This window comes from Saimiri boliviensis, chromosome 8 (assembly GCF_048565385.1).
Source record: "Saimiri boliviensis isolate mSaiBol1 chromosome 8, mSaiBol1.pri, whole genome shotgun sequence".
Lineage (NCBI taxonomy): Eukaryota > Metazoa > Chordata > Mammalia > Primates > Cebidae > Saimiri > Saimiri boliviensis.
In genome coordinates, this window is record NC_133456.1 from 29,352,167 (window position 1) to 29,374,823 (window position 22,657).

A 22,657-nucleotide genomic window follows, 5' to 3' on the forward strand; every position below is an offset into this window, starting at 1 on the left:
AAAAGAGTTCAGAGATTTTCTTGAAACAAACAAGGAACCTTAAAGAATGTTAAGCAAAGTTAAGATCAGACTTGTGTTTTTAGAAATATCGCTGGTTATAATGTGGAGAATGGATTTAGTAGGAGGTGCAAAAATTCAGAGACAGAATTTCAGAGAACACCTTATTTTCACTATTTTTTATAAGAATAATGCAGGAATAAATGGTTAGAGTGAGTGAGAGTTTGTCATAAATGTTGTATCCACATTCCACAGAAAACACAGTGGCAAAAAAAAATGGATAAAAAGAATACACAAGCATAAGAACCAAGATTAGTTTTTAAACAGAATGAATGTAAGTATGTATGTAGGTATTGAAAATGACACCAGCGTCAGCTCAGAACAGGATACAAACATGAATCTCCTATAAAACTTGCGGCATTACTCTGTGTGTGTGTGTGTGTGTGTGTGTGTGTGTGTGTGTGTGTGTGTGATTGCTTTAAGTGAACTGAAATCACAAGGTGGGCCAATTCTCCCAGCTATTGACAATTTTCAGTCATGTAAGTCCCTGTTCTGCCACAAGATGGCACTTTTGGTAGTTGACGACTAAGTATATTACTCCACAGAAACCTTAGAGGTTCAGGCAAACCTGCCCTCTCTTAATCAGATTAACATCTTAATTATGAGATGAGTTACCGCTATAAGGAATATCAAATATCCATCAGAACAATAATTTTATTTTTAAAATCAAAGTTAGGCATCGCCTTTCTTTTATGCCACTCTTTTAATCCTTCATGGTAGGCAATTCCAATCACAGAAGTTTGTGATCTTTGGGTCTCCAGTGCCCAGACCAATGCCTGGCATGTAGGAGAAGCTTGGCAAATGTTTGTTGAACTTTAAGTAAACTGAACTCTAATACTGCACCTTAGAATTATGAGCTATTGCTCTCCAAAGTTAATTTACAGTCTTCCATTGAAGTTTCTAGGCTTTGGAGTTCCTCTGCTGTGGGAGTTTTGTCCCTCCTACTTTCTCAGATTTACAACTTGGCTCTCTGGTGAGTTTCACTCTATTCATCACCAGCTTTTTGTGGTTAAATCGAGCCCATTCAATTAGTTAATGAACCAGGGATTAGGTCATTTTAGCATACTTGGTCTTAAGTCAAACTAAAAATAAACCAAGAGAAAACAAGTCTTTTTTTGGTTTTCATTTGTCCACCTGTATATTTAGTCCAGTTAGGAGCTTCCTTGGACAAAAACAGGTTGCCTCTTGAAAAAAAAGATGGAAGGAATAAAGGAAGGAAGGAAAGAAGGGAAGGAAGGAAGGAAAGAAGGCAAGGAAGAAAGGAAGGGAGGGAAGGAGGGAAGGAAGGAGGGAGGGAGAGAAATGGGAGGAGAAAAGAGGAAGGGAGGTCAAACAAAACACCGTAGACTCTTAATCTCCAAATTTTGCTCTTCTTCATTGGGTGGTTATATGAGTGATGCATGTTCCAAGTATTTTGCCTTGTCCACTTGCAAAAACATTGATGAAATCCAGGTTTGTAATCTTAGCTCTTTACTCCCTAGGTTTGTGATATGGGGCAAGTTATTTGAACTTCGATTTCTTTATTTGCAAAATTGTGTTATTTCTTGGTGGTGCTATAATGATCAAATAAGGAAGGATACTGAAAATTCTGCAGTGTTATACAAATGTCATATCATTTCCAATCATTCCTTAATTAATGTTTTCTAATGCCTGCCTCTTTTTGCTGATAGGCATTGGGGCTAGAAATAAAAGCATTTCCTATGAGCAACACAATTATTTCTCATCATTACAGCATTGATTGTGGAGAAACAAGTAAATATTAATGCTCCTCATACTCACATCCCCTTAGCCTCATGATCCAAATCATCCAAAGGCAAATGTATTGCCCCTTTATTTTATCCTGACTGCTCATAGTATTAAAGCTCTCCTTGCATGTCTTAAACACATGAGGCATACAGTTTAAACTGGCTAATCCCTTCCTCTAAATTTCTAGATTTTGTTTCGTTAAATTTCTTTTTTCCTCTCTCAGAGCATTGAAACAAAGTTCTTGTGTTACCCATTTTTAGGACAGTGGTGTAATCAGCAACAGAAAACCCAAGACGAAAAGAAAGAAAATATCTTATTTCTGAAATATCCTGTGACTTTAACTCAAGAGCTTCTGGATCAGAAGAAGCAGTTTGAAAAATGTGGTTTGCAGGTTTTAAAGGTATACCTAACAAAGGGGTTTGGCTCATCCTGTTATTAACTTGCTTCTGTAGCCAAAAGAAAAGCTCACCTGCTGATGATTCTAAGCTGATTGCTGATGGACTTGGAATCCTAGGTCAATAAGACTGGAAAGAGAGCATGGCAGGGCAGGCACGAGGGGTATAGTTGGAATCAGAAGGTAGAAATGACATCAGGACACACAGAAGCAAAGATTCCAGATCCAGGAAGCCCATCTTTGAGCAAAATAAAAGAAGCGGAATAGCATTTATCACAATGTGTTATAATTGTTTACCTATTTTCTATCTCACTAAATTATGAGCTTAAGAGGGCAGAAACTATGTCTACATCAGCAAATTTTTGTTAAAGAAATTTATTAGAGAAGGGGCAGGGAATTTTGAAGAGAAAGAATCAAAGTAGGAGAGGATTAGAGGGAGGATAGACTCTTTTGCAACTTTATATGAAAAACAAATTGCATGCAAAGTAATAGTACGCACATAAGCTCCTTTATTTTTGAAGCAGTATAACAGGCAATTTGAAAAGCAGTTCTCTAGCCTCTTGTTCAGTCTTTCTTTTCCATGGTTCTAGGTGGAGAAGATAGACAATAAAGTTCTTATGGCCGCCTTTCAACTAAAAAAGAAAATGATGGAAGGAAAACCCCACAGGCAACCTGTGAGCCACAGACTGTTTCAGCAAGTCCCACACCAGTTCTGCAAGGTGGTATGCAGAGTTGGTTTTCAAAGGACGTACTCGGTGCCCTGCGGTAGGTGTCAACGCCTCATCATTGGGGCTGCTCTGTGGGATTTGGTGAGCTGACATCAGTAGATGGTTCCACTAATAGCATTTATTGCTGTGGGGAAGGGATCATTTGTGACTACAATTTAGAGGTCACCAATGATGACCCAGGCCACAAAGTGTTTTAGAAAGGGTGGTATTTTTTACTTTTCCTTCTTACCTTTTGTTGCTGATGGATTCTACATCGATGAAAAGTGTAAGCAGTAAGAACTGCAGTTCACCGTTTTTCTCATTTCTATGTTTCTGTGTCCTATCTGCAGAGAGGACCTTGCGGCTTTTTTTTTTTTTTTTTTTTCTTACTTAGCTCAACAAAATTATTACCACCAGCACTGAACCATCCTCATTCCTTAATTCAAAGGGCATTTTCCTAAGTTTAAGAAAGTTGGTCTTTTCTCTTTCATCCTTTTATTTCTTGTATCCTGCTAGTGCATGAATTAGGTATCATTTGGCAGGTGACATGCGTAATATCTGAAGATCCTTTTCAGCCATAGGAGTTCTGTGTGTAACTCTCGTGTCTCTTTTCAAATATACACTAACATTTCATATATAATTCTTATGTTGCCCCCTCTACTCCTCAGTCACTAATGAAGATTTTTGGCTTTAGAGTTCTTCAAAGGAGGAAAAGAAGTTTAGTAATAATTATGGATAGGGATTTAACAGGACAGCTTGATTTTGCTTGGTCCATTAAATATGTGGCTCTTGAACTTTATCTTTCAAAATACGTAGCCTGATCCTTGGCTGAGGAGTCAATTCCAATAGCCTTGGTTTCTAGGATCCAAAGACTCTAGAAATCATTTTTTCTTTGTTCTGGAAGAATATAGGCAAAACTTGAGGTAAATATTGAACATATACAATTCCTGGGGATAAAAATGGAGAAATGAATCCCCACCAAGAAGCCTTTTGGGGCAACCCCCAGGAAAGCAATGATCAATATAGTCTCTTCATTAGCAAAGTCTTTTTTTTTTTTTTTTTTTTTTTTTTTTTTTTTTTTTTTGAGACAGTGTTTCGCTCTTGCCCAGGCTGGATTGCAATGGCATGATCTCAGCTCACTGCAACCTCTGCCTCCTGGGTTCCAGCGATTCTCCTGCCTCAGCCTCCCAAGTAGCTGGGATTATAGGCATGTGCCACCACACCCAGCTAATTTTATATTTTTAATAGAGACAGGGTTTCACCATGTTGGTCAGGCTGGTCTCAAACTCCCTACCTCAGGTGATCTGCCCACCTTGGACTCCCGAAGTGCTGGGATTACAGGTATGAGCCACCCGGCCAGCAAAGTCTTAAAAAATCTACAACTTTCCTTTGCTCCTAAAGCTGGCTTCTCTGCAGTCCCCACCCACTACTTCTACTTAAATTACTTTCATTAATATCATCGCTGTGCTCCTATTTTCCAAATCTAGTGAGTATTCTCTTTTCAGTCCTGTGGCAGACCCTGCTACTTGCCTACCCAACATCTATACACGTCTTTCTTACCAGTACATCTGAGACACCCACTATCCTCCCAAGGAAGACAGTCCCAAGGTCTTACCAGACTCATCATCAGCCTCAAGTTCAGGCAGTTCTCCATTTTTTTTCTGAGACAGAGTCTTGCTGTGTCACCCAGGCTGGAGTGCAGTGGCATGATTTCAGCTGACTGCAACCTCCACCTCCCAGGTTCAAACAATTCTCCTGCCTCAACCTCCCAAGTAGCTGGGTTACAGGCATACGCCACTATGCACAGCTAACTTTTATATTTTTTTAGTAGAGATGAGGTTTTACCATGTTGACCAGGCTGGTCTCCAACTCCTGACCTCATGATCCACTGACCTTGGCCTCCCAAAGTGCTGGGATTACAGGCTTAAGCTACCACACCCCACAGGCAGTTCTCTCTTAAAGCTTAAAGGCAAGATATTGCCCGCAACATACTGATCATATGGTGATATGAAAAGGAGCAGGAAAACTGCAATGAAAACTCCCATGTTGAAAGGGGAGAAGCAAAACACACAACAGTCACTTGCTCACACCACTTACCTACATGCTGCTGGACAGGTATAGGGAGGACTCCCTATTCCATGTTATTTTGCACTCTGGGAAAATCTTCCTTATATATTGTGGCCCTTGGCTATTTCCAGGCTCATTGCCTATCAGGGAGCCATGGATTGTCTCACAGGGTAGAATGTGCTCAGGCTGTTACTCAGGCTTGCGGTTTGTTCAAAAATATGGTTCCTTTAAACATTCAGGGGGCATGAGGCCTAATTGCTTCTGGTTAACTTGATGTCTTTATAACCAAACCATAGATCTTGTCTCCATATAGTCTTCAGACTCAAGATTTTGGTCTTTTGCCTGATGTCTGTGTGCTCTGCCCTCCTCCCTATCTCTTAGCTTAATAGCCACTGCTTTGAGGCAGTTCAGATATGACCCATAATGTGACCTGTACCAATTGACTCATCTCTGTAGGCTGGTGAGAACTCTTAACAGAGGGTGACAGACAAGCCGAGGAGATACCAATCTTGCTACCACTGAAGCTGTTGTTATTTGGAATACAAAAGCTCTTAGCTTTTTTAGCCCTGCAATGTTCCAAATTATAGGACTCTCAGTCATTTCAAATGACCACCCATAGACAAAGGCGAGGGAACTTCTGTTAACAAAGCTTTATTTTCTTTTTTCTATTTATGTTTGCATTCCAGCCAGTTCTGAATAAATCTCTTGCTTGTAGGACTTGGTTGAATGCAGCAAGAAGGCATCTACACATGTAGTTTCTTATTGGGTTGATTCATTTGTTCCACAGGTATTTATTAAGCACATCCTATGAATCAGGCCCTGTGCTAGGGGTACTAGAAATAGAGCGTAAACAAAAAACTAGAGTTCTTGCCCTTACAGTTTATAATCTCATGAGTTCATCTGCTGCCCATTCTTTATCTTCTTTCTTTTTCCTGTCCAATGTCCCCCTTGGTGATGGCACCTATTCCCATGGTCTCAACTCCTATCTCAATGATGATGGCTTATGAATTTCTAACTCTAACTCCCTACCTGTCTCCTGGCCTACAGGTTTATATATCTGACTCTGCTCTAGACATCTTTACCCAGATGTCCCATAGGTACCTCAAATTGATCACTTTTCTTGGCCATGATTTTCCCTAAGAAATATGCCCTTTGTTTTTTGATTCGCCCTAACCTAGTTAATATCATCACCATCTACTTACCAGGTTTCCTAAGCCTGAAACATTATCATCCTCCATTTCTCCTTTTCCCTCACCCTTATATTCAGGCATTCACCCAGTCCTAGCGATTCAATCTCTTGAAGATCTCAGCCCAGTTTTACTTCCTATTCCTACTGCCTTAGTTCATCTGCCTTTAGGCCTCGACTATTACCAGGGCCTTTCCTTGCCGCAAAACACACTCCTACCTAATCTATCCTTTACCACCAGAATTACCATGCCAAAAATTACATTCTTGCTTAATATCTGTATTCCCAGTTGCCTACAAGATGGAAACCCAAACTCCTTAGCAGAGAATATAAGGCCCTAGCTCCCACATTATTTCAGCAGTCATCACCCACTATGTTCCTCAAGACTCTAACCATTAACTTTTTAGAGTTCCCACAACATTGCTGCATGCTTTCATGCCTCTATACTGTTGTCTGTGGAGAGACTTCCTTCCTTGCCCTTTTCAGTGCTACAAACCCCTATTCTTTCTTCAAGACGTAGTACAAATGGCATCTCCTGGTTGGCACCTTTTCTGCAGGCCTAGTAAGTAGCTTCCTCTTCTGTGCTCCTGCATTACTCCATTCCTTTGTTCTGACATCTGTAACTTTAATAAGTAATAAAATCTATAGTCCTACAAAGCTCAGGCATAGAACTAATTTCCTTTATGGCTCTATAACAGAACTTTACCCAGCTCTCACGTCCACAGATGTGGAGAATTTGAATCTTGACAGTTCACGGCGAACTCAGTCATTTTAAGAGTTTTCATAGTCCCTTCAAGATTAAAACTCAGTTCTTGCAATGTTGCCCCTTTTTTCCTCTTTTCTCTTTGCTGGGAGAGGCATGGTGGGGAGAGTTGTCTGACTTGTGGCTCCCATTGTCCTCTGCTTGATAAACCATCCAAGCTTTGGTCATCAGCTCTCTCCTGTGCCCTTTGCACTCAGGCAGTGTCTGCACAGGCTACTCTGTGTCTTTTTCATGCTGAAGAAATTCCTTTTCAGGCCATGGCTGCGTTCCTTCTGCAGCACAGGCAATTTTTGAGCATGTGTATCCTCCAAGCTGAATGCAAGGTCTTGGGTAGTGGTCTTCACCTGTTCCCAAGACTTCCATAGCCATTGCTACTCTCCACTTAGGTGATGAGGCTGGATGAGGGACTGTATCCACCAGAGTCAGGCCAGGGTCCTATCTGCTCTGCGAGTCCCTCCAATTGTTCTCCTCTGAGATTTCTGTTGTTCTGCCCCATCTTGACTCCCAGAGCTCTCAAGGGAGTGGGGGTAGTGAAGGCAGTTCACTACCCAAGTTTCCCAAGTTCCCCCAAGAATTCTAGTCACATCAGTTATGCTTCTCTTCCTACTAGCTAGAAGAAAGAACTTTCATTTGTCCTGAAATGAGAAAAATGTTCTTAGAATATCTTATATTACTCTCTGCTCTGTTGTTTATGGTAAAAACCCCATGCTCTGAATCCTTCTGGTTTTTAGCTTTTGGTTCAAAAAGCCTTCTTCTTCTCAGAAAAGCTAACTCTGAGGGCCAGAATTTCAAGACCATATTCTTCTCTGTGAATTAAAAATAATTATATTATTATATATATATAAATATACACTCATAAACACAAACGTATGGATACATACAGTTATATATATATATAAGTATAAACTTTGTTCTCAACTTTATCCTTTTCTACCTTAACAAGAAGTGGCAAGGGGCTGGGTGTGGTGGCTCACGCCTGTAATCCCAAGCACTTTGGGAGGCTAAGGCGGGCGGATCACGAGATCAGGAGTTTGAGACCAATCTGGTCAACATAGTGAACCCCCGCCTCTACTAAAAATACAAAAAATTAGCCGAGTGTGGTGGTGTGCACCTGTAATCCCAGCTACTCAGGAGCCTGAGGAGAAATGTGTGAACCCGGGAGGCAGAGGTTACAGTGAGCATCATTGCACTCCTGCCCAGACAACAGTGAGAGACTCTGTCTCAAAAAAAAAAAAAAAAAAAAAAAAAAAGTAGCAAGTACTCCATAAGTCAAAGAACAAAGAACAAGAAGAAACTCCCTGGAAAGGTAATATTTTGAGATAAAAATATTTTCTTGCCACATAAATTGTGTTATATTTTATCTGAGTTCCCTTTGTGAAATGTTGAGAACAGGGATCATATCTTACTCACTTTTGAATTTCCAGAACTGCACTGTTCCATATGGTAGCTGCTAGCCAAATGTGACTATTGAGCACTTGAAATGTGCCTGGTCTGAAATGAAAGATGCTGTAAATATAAAATACACATCAGATTTCAAAGACCTATTACAAAAGAAAAGAATGTAAAATATCTAGGCCGGGCGCGGTGGCCCAAGCCTGTAATCCCAGCACTTTGGGAGGCCGAGGCGGGTGAATCACGAGGTCAAGAGATCGAGACCATCCTGGTCAACATGGTGAAACCCCGTCTCTACTAAAAATACAAAAATTAGCTGGGCATGGTGGCGTGTGGCTGTAATCTCAGCTACTCAGGAGGCTGAGACAGGAGAATTGCCTGAACCCAGGAGGCGGAGGTTGCGGTGAGCCGAGATCGAGCCATTGCACTCCAGCCTGGGTAACAAGAGCGAAACTCCTCCTCCTCAAAAAAAAAAAAAAAAAAAAAGAATGTAAAATATCTAATACTTTTTAAAATATAGATATATAGATTACATGTTAAAATAACATCTTGAATGGCTTAAATAAAAATGTTAATTTCACCTGTTTTATTTTTATTTTTTTAACTGTTTAAAATGTGGCAGGCCAGGCATGGTGTCTCACATTTGTAATCTCAGTACTTTTGGAGACTGGGGAGCGGGGGCGTGGTTCACTTGAGGTCAGGAGTTTGAGTCCAGCTTGACCAATGTGGAGAAACCGTCTCTGCTAAAAATACAAGATTAGCCAGGCGTGGTGGCACATGCCTATAATCGCAGCTACTCAGGAGGCTGAGGCAGGAGAATTGCTTGAACCCGGGAAGTGGAGGTTGCAGTGAACCGAGATCATGCCATTGCACTCCGGCCTGGGCAACAAGAGCGAAACTCTGTCTCAAATAAACAAACAAATAAATAAATAAATAAAAATGTGGTACTACAGTAGCTGGGACTCTAGGTGAGTGCCACCGCACCTGACTAATTTTTTATTTCTGGTAGAGATTGGGTCTCACTGTGTTGCCCAGGTTGGTCTCAAACTCCTGGCCTCCACCGACTCTCCTGCCTTGGTCTCCCAAAGCACTGGGATTACAGACATGAGCCACTCAGCCTGGAAATTTTAAATGACATGTGTGACTTGTAGTACGTTTTTATTGTTCAGTGCTGCTCTAGAGCCTAAAAGTGTTTGGTTAAGGCCCACATAAAGAAAGAGAGGGAGACGCTGGATGTGGTGCTTCACACCTGTAATCCCAGCACTTTGGGAGGCTGAGGTGGGTGGATCACCTGAGGTCAGGAGTTTGAGACCAGCCTGGCCAACAGGGTGAAACCCCGTCTCTACTGAAAATACAAAAATTGGCAGGAGAATCACTAGATCCAGGAGGCAGAGGCTGCAGTGAGCCGAGATCATGCTACTGTACTCTAGCCTGGGCAACAGAACAAGACTCTGTCTCAAAAAAAAAAAAAAAAAAAAGAAGAAGAAGAAGAAGAAAGAGAGGGAGGAAATGAAAAAATGAAAAGAATAAAAGGAAAGTAAGGAAGGATAATACAGCATCGAAGAAGATATAATTTTTTTTCCTCTAAGTGAGGTCAGAAAGAGCATTGATCAGGGATTACTTTGAGGTCCAGAATTTGTCCCTCAACGTGCTGAATGTTTTTAATATCCAAAGAAGATAATACAGATCACAGGCAATGTGTCAGAATGTGTGCTTATTTCTAATGGTGGGAATAGGGCATCCTCCTCAGTATCATAGTCCCCAGAGTGCCTGATGGGTGGAAAATTGTCTGGTGAGCATGGACCTAGATAAAATGCACATGGATATTCTTCACGAGGTATTGTGCCATGCAGAGTACACAGTACCCTCCTGGTGACTAGAATGCCTCTGTCCTTCTGAATTCGGAGTGCTTTTCCTAAACAATGCATTATGCACACTGACATTTTATATACTCCACATTCCCCTTGATATTTTTTTTTTCTTTTTTTTTTTTTTTTTTGAGACAGTGTCTTGCTTTGTCACCCAGGCTGGAATGCAGTGGTCCAATCACAGATCACTACAGCCTCAACCTTCTAAGTTCAATCAATCTTCCCACCTCAGCCTCCTGAGTAGCTAGAATTAATTTTTGTATTTTTTGCAGAGATGAGGTTTTGCCATGTTGCCTAGGCTGGGCTCAAGCAATCCACCCACCTTGGCTTCCCAAAGTGCTGGGACTACAGGTGTGTGCCACCATGCCCAGATTACATATTTTTCTTGTAATGTTGTTCATGAGGTTAGCAGGCACTCTCTTATTAGATGCTATTTTTAAACCATCTTCTTGAGAGTTCTAGAAATATCCCTATACATAGTGTGTAGAAGTCATACCGTGTTCTAAGGGAAACAGAACCTTCCTTCTATTATCATCTGTCAGCTACTTAGTTGATAATATTGACTTGAATCTAAGTTCTTTGAATCTCAGATCTTTTGTCTTTTGTCTCAGACCAGGCACATTTCAATCTCAGATCTGGAGTTACTACCCAGATCACAGATAATTTAATCTAATCAATGTGCAATACTTTGAAAACCATTGACTTCTTCATGAACACTAATGTTTTTTTGTTTTTTTTTTTGTGGGGAGGGGGGATGGAGTTTTGCTCCATCTGGAGTGTGGTGGCATGATCGGCTCACTGCAACCTTCATCTTCTGAGTTCAAGCGATTACCCTGCCTCAGCCTCTTGAGTAGCTGGGATTACAGGTGCCCACTACCATGCCTGGCTAATTTTTTGTATTTTTAGCAGAGATGAGGTTTCATCACGTTGGCCAGGTTCCTGACCTCAGGTGATACACCTGCCGCGGCCTCCCAAAGTGCAGGGATTACAGACATAAGCTATCGCATCCAGCCCTAATAGTATATTTGAATGTAAGTTAATATTATCTTGATGTTGTCAGTGATAATTTGTTTCAAGGAACAATTTTGATTGCCTTTGCTATAGAAACAGGGACTCAGAACCAGGAGAAAGTGATTATTTGGAAAACTAGAGAGAGAATAGATATTAGTATCCAAATTGGCAATATCATTCACCAGATCATAATAATCTTTTAATTTTTTTTCATCAGATCCAAAATATGGAGTTGGCATATACTTCACCAAGAACCTCAAAAGCCTGGCAGAGAAGGCCAAGGAAACCTCTGCTGTAGATGAGCTGATCTGTGTATTCGAGGCTGAAGTACTTACAGGCTCCTTCTGCCAGGGACATCAGTTAAATATTGGTCCCCCACCACTAAGTCCTGGAGCTGTAGATAGTCATGACAGTGTGGTTGACAGTGTCTCCAGCCCTGAAACCTTTGTTATTTTTAGTAGCATGCAGGCTATACCCCTGTATTTGTGGACATGCACCAAGGGTTATGTGCAGTCACAAGATTACTCATCAGGACCAATAAGATCCTTTGTACAGTATCCTTGGAAGGGATTAACAAGTGGCAGCCCTGTTGATTAATCTCCACATCATTTTAACAGCTGATATGGCCTTACCTTAGGTGAACTAACCAAATAATGACCATCAATGGCTTACAGAGTGGCTTGAATATAGTCCATGGGTTATCTGTATGGACTGACTGGGATATTGAAAGGACTAGCCACAAACTAGCATCTTAGTGCCTTTATCTGTCTTTATGTCTTGGGATTGGGGTAGGTAGATACCGTATGAAACACTTTCAGGACCTTCTTTCGTCTTACAGATGTTCTTTAATCTCCTTTAGTAGTGGAGATAAATATTTTGCATATAATGAAGAAGTTTTTCTAGTATATAATCCAAGTCTTTTATTTTCTAAAATGATGATAGTATAAAAACATTAGGTTAACAGAATTATTTTAGATTTTCCAGAGAATATTATAAAGTGTTTTAGATATGAAAATAAATCACCTATGTCTGATTAACTGGCTCTGAAAAAATATGTGTAAAATGAAACAATTTGAAGTGGAAGGACATCAAAAAGCTGATATTCTGTTTGGATTCAGCTGTATCAAGCAATGCCACTCAAACACCATGAGGACATATTATCAGCTCACCAAATATATATTGATCACCAGATGTATTTCAGTCACTTTGTGGGTCCAGGGATATGATGCTGGACAAGAAGAATGTCTTCACAAACCTTTTAGCCTGAATAATCAAAAAGGCAACCATGGACAACTTAACAAGTGTGATTAGATATAACAAAAACAGTACTACAGACTCTATGGAAAAATTTAAGAGGGAGAGGGATAGATTAATCAGGGATCTGAGGCAAGATCTCCTAAAGCAAGTGAAATTCAAGCTGAGACTATAAGGCAGGCGTCCCCAAACTTTTTAAACAGGGGGCCAGTTCACTGTCCCTCAGACCATTGGAGGGCCACCACATACTGTGCTCCTCTCACTGACCACCAATGAAAGAGGTGCCCCTTCCTGAAGTGCGGAGAGGGGCCGGATAAATGGCCTTAGGAGGCTGCATGCGGCCCGCGGGCCGTAGTGTGGGGACGCCTGCTATAAGGGATGTAGAAAATCAGGAGCAATCAGAAGAGTTGTTTAGGTAGAGAGAATAGCCCTTTTAAGGGCTGAATCCACTGTAACTATGCCCAAAGTTGACTACAGAGTTCTACTGGCAATGTAGAGGCCAGCCAATCTCACCATACATCTCTTGCCTACTTTCAAATTCACATTTTTCTGTACTTCCAAACTTTCCTGACCTCACATCCTCAACCTCTTGCATAGAACACTTTTATGATTGGGGAGGGATAGCTTTACCTTACCAGCATTCTTCCTCTTAAAAGAAGTATGCTTGTCATCTCATGTGGTGCTGCCCTTGGATCTGAGCAAGAGGGGATCTGCCTTGGACCCCTGGATTGAGAGGCTCCCTGCCTTAGGCTCCTTACTTAGGAGGGTCTCATTCTAGCCCTCCTTCAGTTGTGCCCATGCTCACAACGTGAGGAATCCACAAGGCCAAGAGATTGGATTCATCTGGAGCCAGCACTCCTCATTCCTTAGTCACCCACTAGAAGTGTGGAGCCCTCAGATTTCCTGCTTGAACAGCTCTGAGTCTGCTTTCAGGGCCTGATCGGATCTTTCTTGGATCCCTCCTCCTGAGGGTGGACTGTGCCAGAGTGTGCATCAAGAATAGCCAATGGATAACTATTTGCAGGTATGAGGCTTGGACATGGGTGCTAAAGTGTCCCCACACACTTGCTTGAGGCCTGTGGTACAGAGCTGAGCTGAGAGTGAGAGGACAGACTTGAAAGATCTAGCTGGCCCAGCATAGTGGCTCACTCCTATAATCCCAACACGTTGGGAGGCCAAGGTGAGAGGATCACTTGAGGTCAGGAGTTTAAGACCAGCCTGGGCAACACAGTGAGACCCTCATCTACACAGACACACACACACATGCACACACACACACACACATGCACGCGCGCGCGCACACACACACACGCACACACAATTACCTGAAGGATTGCTTGACCCTGGATTTGAGGCTGCAGTGAGCCATGATGGAGCAACTGCACTCCAGCCTGGATGACAGAATGAGACCCTGTTAAGAAGAGAAGGAGAGAAAGAAAGAGCGAAGGAATATCTAGTTTGTGCTTAATAAGAATTTTAAAAGAGAATGGAGGAGAGCCAATGTTCACAAAGATAAATAAGAAAAAATACTAAAGTAACAGCCAGATCTTAAAAGCAGCTAGAGAGAACAGCCAAATCATCTACAAAGGAAAGACAATTAGACTGATAGCTCATTTATTTAGTTGGCAGAATAATGTCCTCCCCACATCCTGCAAAGATGTTTACAGCTTAATATCCTGAATTTATTAATATGTTACCTCACATGGTAAAAAGGACTCTGCAGAAGTAATTAAGGTTACCCTTCCGATGGGAAGATTATCCAGGATTATCCAGGTGGGTTCAATCTAATCACTGAAGTTTTTAAAAGTAGAGAATGCCAGCAAATTGACACAAGAACAGAAAACCAAACACCACGTGTTCTCACTCATAAGTGGGTGTTGAACAATAAGAAAACATGGACACAGGGAGGGGAACATCACACTCCGAGGCATGTTGGGGATGGGGGTCTAGGGGAGGGATAGCAGGGGGTTGGAGGATTGGGAAGGATAGCTTTAGGAGAAATACCTAATGTAGATGACGGAGTGATGGATGCAGCAAACCACCATGGCACGTGTATACCTATGTAACAAACCTGCACGTTCTGCACATGTACCCCAGAACTTAAAGTATAATAAACTAAAAAAAAAAAAAAAAAGTAGAGAATGCTTACTAGCTGAGTCAAAGATATGACAGCATGGGAAGAATTTGATCCTGAGATGTAGGAGGCTGTGTGCAAGGATCAGAGAGGAGCTTCTATGAGTAAAAGGTAGTCCCCAGTTGACATCCAGTGAGGAAACAGACCTCAGTCCCTTACGGGCATGGAACTGAATTCTTCCAACACCTGTATGAGCAAGGAAACAAACTCAAGAGCCTTCAGAAAGGAATAAAGCCTGCTGACCAACACCTCGATTTTAACCCAGTGAGATTCCTGACTTTTGACCTACAGAACTTTGAAACAATAAATTTATGCTCTTTTAATTCAATAAAGTCATGGTAATTTGTGGCAGCCATAAAAAAATGAATAGGCTTTTCAGTAGCAACAATGGAAGTCTGAAGATTTCAGTATAATATTTTCAAAGGGCTGAGAGAAGGCCGGGTGCAGTAGCTCACACTTCTAATCCCAGCACTTTGGGAGGTTGAGGCAGGCGGATCACCTTAGGTCGGGAGTTCGAGACCAGCCTGACCAACATTGAGAAACCCCATCTCTACTAAAAATACAAAAAATTAGCCAGGCATGGTGGTGCATGCCTATAAATCCCAGTTACTCAGGAGGCAGAGGCAGGAGAATCACTTGAACCTGGGAGGCGGAGTTGCAGTGCACTCCAGCCTGGGCAACAAGAGCAAAACTCTGTCTAAAAAAAAAAAAAGAAAAGGCAGAGGGGCCGAGAGAAATTAACTGTCAGCCTAGAATTTTACAATTAGTTGAACTTTTATTTTGCCATAATTTTTGAATAAAGACGAGGCCGGGCGCGGTGGCTCAAGCCTGTAATCCCAGCACTTTGGGAGGCCGAGGCGGGTGGATCACGAGGTCGAGAGATCGAGACCATCCTGGTCAACATGGTGAAACCCCGTCTCTACTAAAAATACAAAAAAATTAGCTGGGCATGGTGGCTCGTGCCTGTAATTCCAGCTACTCAGGAGGCTGAGGCAGGAGAATTGCCTGAACCCAGGAGGCGGAGGTTGCGGTGAGCCGAGATCGCGCCATTGCACTCCAGCCTGGGTAACAAGAGCGAAACTCCGTCTCAAAAAAAAAAAAAAAAAAAAAAAAAAAATTTTGAATAAAGACACTATCACATTGTGTTAGTCCATTCTTACACTGCTATAAAGAACTACCTGACACTGGGTGATCTATAAAGAAAAGAGGTTTAATTGACTCAGTTCCACAGGCTGTAAAGGAGGCCTGGCCACGGAGGCTTATAATTGCAAGAGTGAAGGGAATGCAAACATGTCTTTATATAGCACCAAGAGAGAGAAAGAGAGAATGAGGGGAGAAGTGCTACACACTTTCCCTCTGTGTGTAATTGGGGATTACAATTCAACATGAGATTTGGGTGCAGATACAGAGCCAAACTATATCACAGATCATCAAAAACCTGAGTTTACCAACAATGGGCTCTCACTTGTAGAACTTAAAATTTAAAGGATGTATTAATATTTCAGGATGAGGAAAGAAAGAAAAATCTAAGCTGCAAGAAGGCATTCTGAGCAAAGAAATGGTAAACATGGACACATCATGACAACCATTGTCTTTATTAAACAACAAATAGAAATATAAATGTCTAATTTTGGCTGGTCCCAGTGCAGTGGTGTTTACAACTAATTGATCACAACCAGTTACAGATTTCTTTGTTCCATCTCCACACCCACTGCTTCGCTTGACTAGCCTTAAAAAAAAAAAAAAAAACAAATGTCTAATTTCGGCAATAGGACTGAAATAAAATACTGAAAAATGAACTATGTAAAATGATAGAGTGGTGAGTACAGTTAAAATGTTTTAAAGTCCTCATATTGGGCCAGGTGCTATGGTAAACACTTGTAGTCCCAGCTACTCTGGAGGTTGGGGCAAGAGGATCCCTTGAGGTCAGGAGTTCAAGACTGTAGTGTGCTATAATTGCACCTGTGAATAGCCACTGCACTCCAGCCTAGACAACGTGGCAAGACTTCATCTCTAAAGAAAGAAAGAAATAAGTCCTTGCAAGAGGAGATTGGAGATATTAAGTTTATTAAGCACATTGAAATTTAACAGCAGCCACTAAAATAAGATAAATAAAGCATGCAACTTCCAAGTAGTAGGCAAAAAAAAAAAAAAGGAATTTAAAAAGTCAGGGCTGGGCATGGTAGTGTGTGCCCGTAGTCACAGCTACACAGCAGGCTAAGGGGAGGATTGCATGAACCCAGGAGTTTGAGGCTGCAGTGAGCCATGATTGTACTACTTCAGTCTAGCCTCGGTGACAGACAGATACCCCAACTCAAGGAAAAAAACAGAAAAAAGAAAAAGGAAAAGTAGGGAACGAGAAAAAATGAAGCAAAAAGAAAAAAAAGAAAGAAGTAAAGAAGAAAGAAAGAGAGGGAAAGTGAAAGAAAGAAAGAAAAAGATTAAACAACACAAAATGGTAGAAATAAGTCCATTCATATATGATCACAATATGTAAAGTTTGAATTAAACTTGATAGTTAAGTCACAGATTGAGAGATTGTATTTTAAAAAACTACATATTGTTTGTAGGAGACATAACAGAAATCATACTACAGAAAGATCAAAAATAAAAAGATGGAAAAAATGTAATTAGCAAACACAAACCAAAAGGAAGCTTGTGTAACTATATTAAAATTGGACAAAATAGGCTGGATGCAATGGCTCACGCCTTTAATCCCAGTACTTTGGGAGGTGGAGGAGAGCATATCACTTGAGCCCAGGAGTTAAAGACCAGCCTTGGCAATATAGTGAGTCCTGCTTTCTACAAAAAATACAAAAATTAGTCAGACATGGTGGCATGCACCCATAATCCCAGCTACTTGGGAGGCTGAGGCAAGAGGAACACTTGAGCCCAGAAGGTGGAGGCTGCAGTGAGCTGAAATCACACCACTGCACTCCAGCCTGGGTGACAAATTGAGATCATGTCTCCGAAAAATAAAATAAAATAAAATAAAATCAGACGAAGCGGACATTAAGTTAAAAAGCATTATTAGGGCCGGGCGCGGTGGCTCAAGCTTGTAATCCCAGCACTTTGGGAGGCCGAGGCAGGTGGATCACGAGGTCAAGAGATCGAGACCATCCTGGCCAACATGGTGAAACCCCGTCTCTACTAAAAATACAAAAAATTAGCTGGGCATGGTGGTGCGTGCCTGTAATCCCAGCTACTCAGGAGGCTGAGGCAGGAGAATTGCCTGAACCCAGGAGGCGGAGGTTGCGGTGAGCCGAGGTCGCGCCATTGCACTCCAGCCTGGGTAACAAGAGCGAAACTCCATCTCAAAAAAAAAAAAAAAAAAAAAAAAAAAAGCATTATTAGGGATAATAATGGCTACCTGATAATAACAAAAAGTTCAGTTCATCAGGAATAGATATAATGCTAAGCCTGTATGCATTTAATAGCCTAGACTCAAAGTACTTAAAACAAAACCTGACAGAATTATAGGCAAAGTGGGTAAGTCCACTATCACAGAGATTTAACAGCTCTCTCAATAACTTGTAGATGACTCAGTTAAAAAAACAAATTAGGCTGGGTGCCATCACTCATGCCTGTAATCCCAGCACTTTGGGAGGCCGAGGCAGGCAGATAATGAGGTTAGGAGTTGGAGACCAGCCTGGCCAACAAAATGAAACTCTGTCTCCACTAAAGATGCAAAAAAGTAGCCAGGCGTGGTGGTGAGGGCCTGTAGTCCCAGCTACTAGAGAGGCTGAGGCAGAAGAATTGCCTGAACCCAGGAGGCAGAGGATGTGGTAAGCTGAGTTCGCGCCACTGCACTCCAGCCTGGGTGACAGAGCAAGACTCCATCTCAAAAAAAAAAAAATGTCCTAAAGATTCCAAGTAGTTCAGAGAAGTATTAATGGAAAAGGAAACAGAAAGAATAAAAATATCTCAAGCTATCATGGGACAGAAAGAAATATGTCATTATTTTTTATTTAATATAGGTAATATCTGTTTCATTAGTTCTATTGTATACATTATTATTATTATTGTTATTATTATTTTTTGAGACGGATCTCACTCTGTCACCCAGGCTGGAGTGCAATGGCACGATCTTGGCTCATTGCAACCTCCACCTCCTGAGTTCAAGTGATTCTTTTGCCTCAGCCACCCAAGTAGCTGGGATTACAGGCGCGTGCAATCATGCCTGACTAATTTTTTTTTTTGGTAGAGATGGGGTTTCACTCTGTTAGTCAGAATGGTCTCGATCTCCTGACTTCGTGATCCACCCGCCTCAGACTCCCAAAGTGCTGGGATTATAGGCGTGAGCCACTGTGCCTGGCCATTGTATACATTCTTTTAAAATTCTTAAACTTACTTATCTCAAGAATTTAGGATGATATAGCCTACAAAATTCAAATATGCAATAGAGCTAAATTGCTATACTAGAAGACAGAAAGAAATCTTAAGAAAATATTGTTGTATTTTTCTCACACATATTATTTGCTTAATTAGTCCTTCTATTTATTATTACTATTTGCCATTTCTAACTAGCTCTATTGCTTTTTTTTTTTTTTTTTTTTTTAAGAGATAACATCTTGCTCTGTCACTCAGGTTGAAGTGCAGTGATGTGCTCAAACTCCTGGTCTCAAGTGATCCTCCCACTTCAGCCTCATGAATACCTGGGACTGCAGGTGTGACTCACCATGCCTGACTAATTTTTTTGTGTGTGTAGAGATGGGATCTTGCTATGTTGTCCAGGCTGGTCTGGAACTCCTAAGCTCAAGTGATCCTCCCACCTCAGCCTCCCAAAAGTGCTGGGATTACAGGCCTGAGCCACTGTTCCCAGCCTGCTATTTAATTGCACTTATGCCACAGAAAAGAAATACAACAGAATGCATAATTGTAAGTAAATACCTATTTTTCATGTTTTTATGTTCAAGTAATTTGTATGTTAGATTGGCAAAAATTTAAAAAGTCCGGCCGGGCGCGGTGGCTCAAGCCTGTAATCCCAGCACTTTGGGAGGCTGAGGCGGGTGGATCACGAGGTCAAGAGATCGAGACCATCCTGGTGAACATGGTGAAACCGCGTCTCTACTAAAAATACAAAAAATTAGCTGGGCATGGTGGCGTGTGCCTGTAATCCCAGCTACTCAGGAGGCTGAGGCAGGAGAATTGCCTGAACCCAGGAAGCAGAGGTTGCGGTGAGCCAAGATCGCGCCATTGCACTCCAGCCTGGGTAACAAGAGCGAAACTCCATCTCAGAAAAAAAAAAAAAAAAAAAGTCCAACATTTCCAGTTGTTACCAAATAAAGAGTATCTTTTATACTGTTTATGGAGTCAAGTTGGTACATCGTCTAATCCAGCAATGTCTAGCATATTAGTTTTCTATTGCATAACAAATTATCATAAACATAGTATCTTAAGACACATTTATTATCTCACAGTTTCTGTGGACCAGTAGTCCAGGCACAGTTTAGCTGTTTCCTTTGCTCAGGGTCTCACAAAACTGCTATCAAGGTATAAGTCAGGCTGTCTTCTCATCTGGAGACTGACCTTTCTCAGGTTGTCGGCAGAATTCATTTCCTTGTAGTTGTATGAGTGAGGGCCCTGGCTTCTTACTGATTGTCAGCTGGAGGCTGCACTCAAGTTCTAGAAGCAATCTGCAGTTCACTGCCACGTGGTCTCCTCCGTATGCGGTTCACACAACTTGACAGCTTGCTTCTTCAAGGCCAGCAGGCAAATCTCTAGCTCCGGTCTGGAAAGACAGTCTCATATAATGAAACAGAATCATGGGAGTGACATCCTATAATCTTTGCCGTATTCTGTTGGCTAGAAGTAAGTCAAATGTCCCACCTACACTCAAAGGGTAGAGATTATATAGGCAACAACAGGGAGCAGAGATTATGGGGGCCATCTTAGATTTCTGCTTAATACATCTACTGATGTTAAAGATGCAATGTTTTAGGATCTAGCAGTTTCCCTGTACACAGTAGAGATGTTCAAGAATGTTCATAGCAGCATTGTGATAGCAAAAATATTGTTCTATAATTTTAAATTTCTCAAAATATAAAATTATATTGTCAGAGAGACATTAGCTTATAAAACACCATATATGGTATGATAACATCTTTTTAAAGTAGCATATATAGGAATTCTACTTCCAGCAATGGCCTACTGGTATTTTGAATCAACCCTTCCACTGCAGAGAACAACTGAACAAAATATAAAAACATTAATGTACTGAAGAGCTACCAAGGAAGTGAGAATTTGTGAATGCAAGATCTGGAAGAAAAAGGAAGCCACAAGAGGTGAGCCTGATATTTGTCATCATTTTTCCAAAGCTGAGGTGACTGCTGACGCTGAAAGTAGTGGCTGAAAAAGTGAACAGAGCTTATGGCTGTCTCATGAGGCTTAGAAGTCCCACAAAAGAGATGAGGCCCTAATAAATACCCCAGACTATTGGATGGGACCATCAGGGACTAGCTAGAAATAAGGATAAACTGGAAATAAATTAGCTTTCACAAAGACTGAAGTACTGCTCTCAATAATCAATCTTAGCACCTGATTGGAAAAAGGTCTTCACCCTAGCTGTGGTCAGGCAAACTTGCCCTTAAGTCTCTCCTGGTGAACACACCTTCCCTTTCCCCAGTCCCCTTGCTCAAATTCAACTCTGATCTTAGTAAACACATCAGCAGGAGAATGCTGATGCAGCAGAGAAAAGTCCAGGACAAATGAACATTGCATAACCTAGGATTCAGGTTGTGTGGTCCTCTCTCTTCTTCCCTGGGACATTTGTAAATGTATTAATCTACTCCATCTCTTTCTCCTTGCTTCTTGGTGTGTGTTTTAAACCTATCTAATATTCTGTGACCCCTGCTAGGTTGGCTTTAGTTTTTCTTCTTTTGAAGCCACTACTCCATCTGGTCCCCTAAAGAATTCCATCAAATTTAACATTGACAATCATTTGCTCCAAGTTTTTGTTTGAGAGCACTTGAGAGTAAAATGAGTATTTGTGTTGCATGTAGCTTTTTTGTTTGTTAGTTTTGTTTTTTGTTTTTTAACAGAGTTTCGCTCTGTTGCCCAGGCTGGAGTGCAGTGGCTTGATCTTGGCTGACTGCAACCTCCTCCTCCCAGGTTCAAGCAGTTCTCCTGCCTCAGCCTCCCGGGTAGCTTGTCTACAGGTGCGCGCCACCAACCCCAGCTAAATTTTGTATGTTTAGTAGAGACAGGTTTTCACCATGTTGGCCAGGATGGTCTCCACCTCTTGACTTCGTGATCCACCTGCCTCGGCCTTCCAAAGTGCTGGGATTATAGGCGTGAGTCACCGTGCCCAGCCCATGTAGTTTCTTAATTGTTATTATTTTTTGAGACAAGGTCTCACTCCGGTTGTCCAGTGTAGTGGTGCGATCTTGGCTCACTGCAGCCTCATGGTCATCTTGAGTGATTCTCTTACCTCAGCCGCCCAAGTAGCTGAGTACAGGCGCTCGTCATTACCCCTCGCTAATTTTTGTATTTTTAGTAGAGAGGGGATTTCGCCATGTTGCCCAGCCTAGTCTCGAACTCCTGGCCTCAAGTCATCCGCTCGCCTCGGCCTTACAAAGTGCTGGGATTACAGGTGTGAGCCACCTTGCCCAGCCCTTAATGATTTTTGATGCTGCTCATACAGTATCAAGCAAAGGGGTTGGGAGAGAACTAAAAAAGGAGTGTCCAGAAGCTTCCTGCTTTCATGCTGCATGTGAACCCTTCAGGCACGAGGCTCTGCTGTACTACTGTTGTAATATTCTCTCTGCCTTCAATTATTCCATCAACATGTATTAGGTACCTGCTATGTTAGAGGCTAGACATACAGAGGTGAGGATCGATCCGCCCTGGAAGAGCTTAGCAAAGACAGGTTTGTACACATAACTTTCTCCAACCTTTGCCAAGGCCTGCAAACCTCCTTTTCTGTGAGACCCTCTCCCCGATCCCCGACTCTTCGCAGGCTGGGCGATAGCAGCAAGGAGCGTCTGGCGAGAGAGCGTTACAAGACTACGTTTCCCGGCAGCCTCTGCGGCAAGCGCTGGAGAGACGCGCGCAGGCGCTCCGGCCGGCCCCCGCACGCA

At 41.8% G+C, this 22,657-nt stretch overlaps 1 protein-coding gene across 2 annotated transcripts in view; it reads left to right on the forward strand.

Annotated features, from left to right (window-relative positions):
• PARP9 (poly(ADP-ribose) polymerase family member 9) overlaps nucleotides 1–12,228 on the forward strand; it is a 35,903-nt gene extending 23,675 nt beyond the window's left edge. For both annotated transcript variants that reach the window (XM_010352420.3, XM_010352421.3), the window contains exons 10-12: nucleotides 2,064–2,203; nucleotides 2,788–2,962; nucleotides 11,409–12,228. In XM_010352420.3, coding sequence (XP_010350722.3) covers nucleotides 2,064–2,203; nucleotides 2,788–2,962; nucleotides 11,409–11,788 — 695 coding nt within the window. In that variant the 3' untranslated portion in view covers nucleotides 11,789–12,228. The remainder of the gene's footprint in view (nucleotides 1–2,063; nucleotides 2,204–2,787; nucleotides 2,963–11,408) is intronic.
• Nucleotides 12,229–22,657: the final 10,429 nt, after the last annotated feature.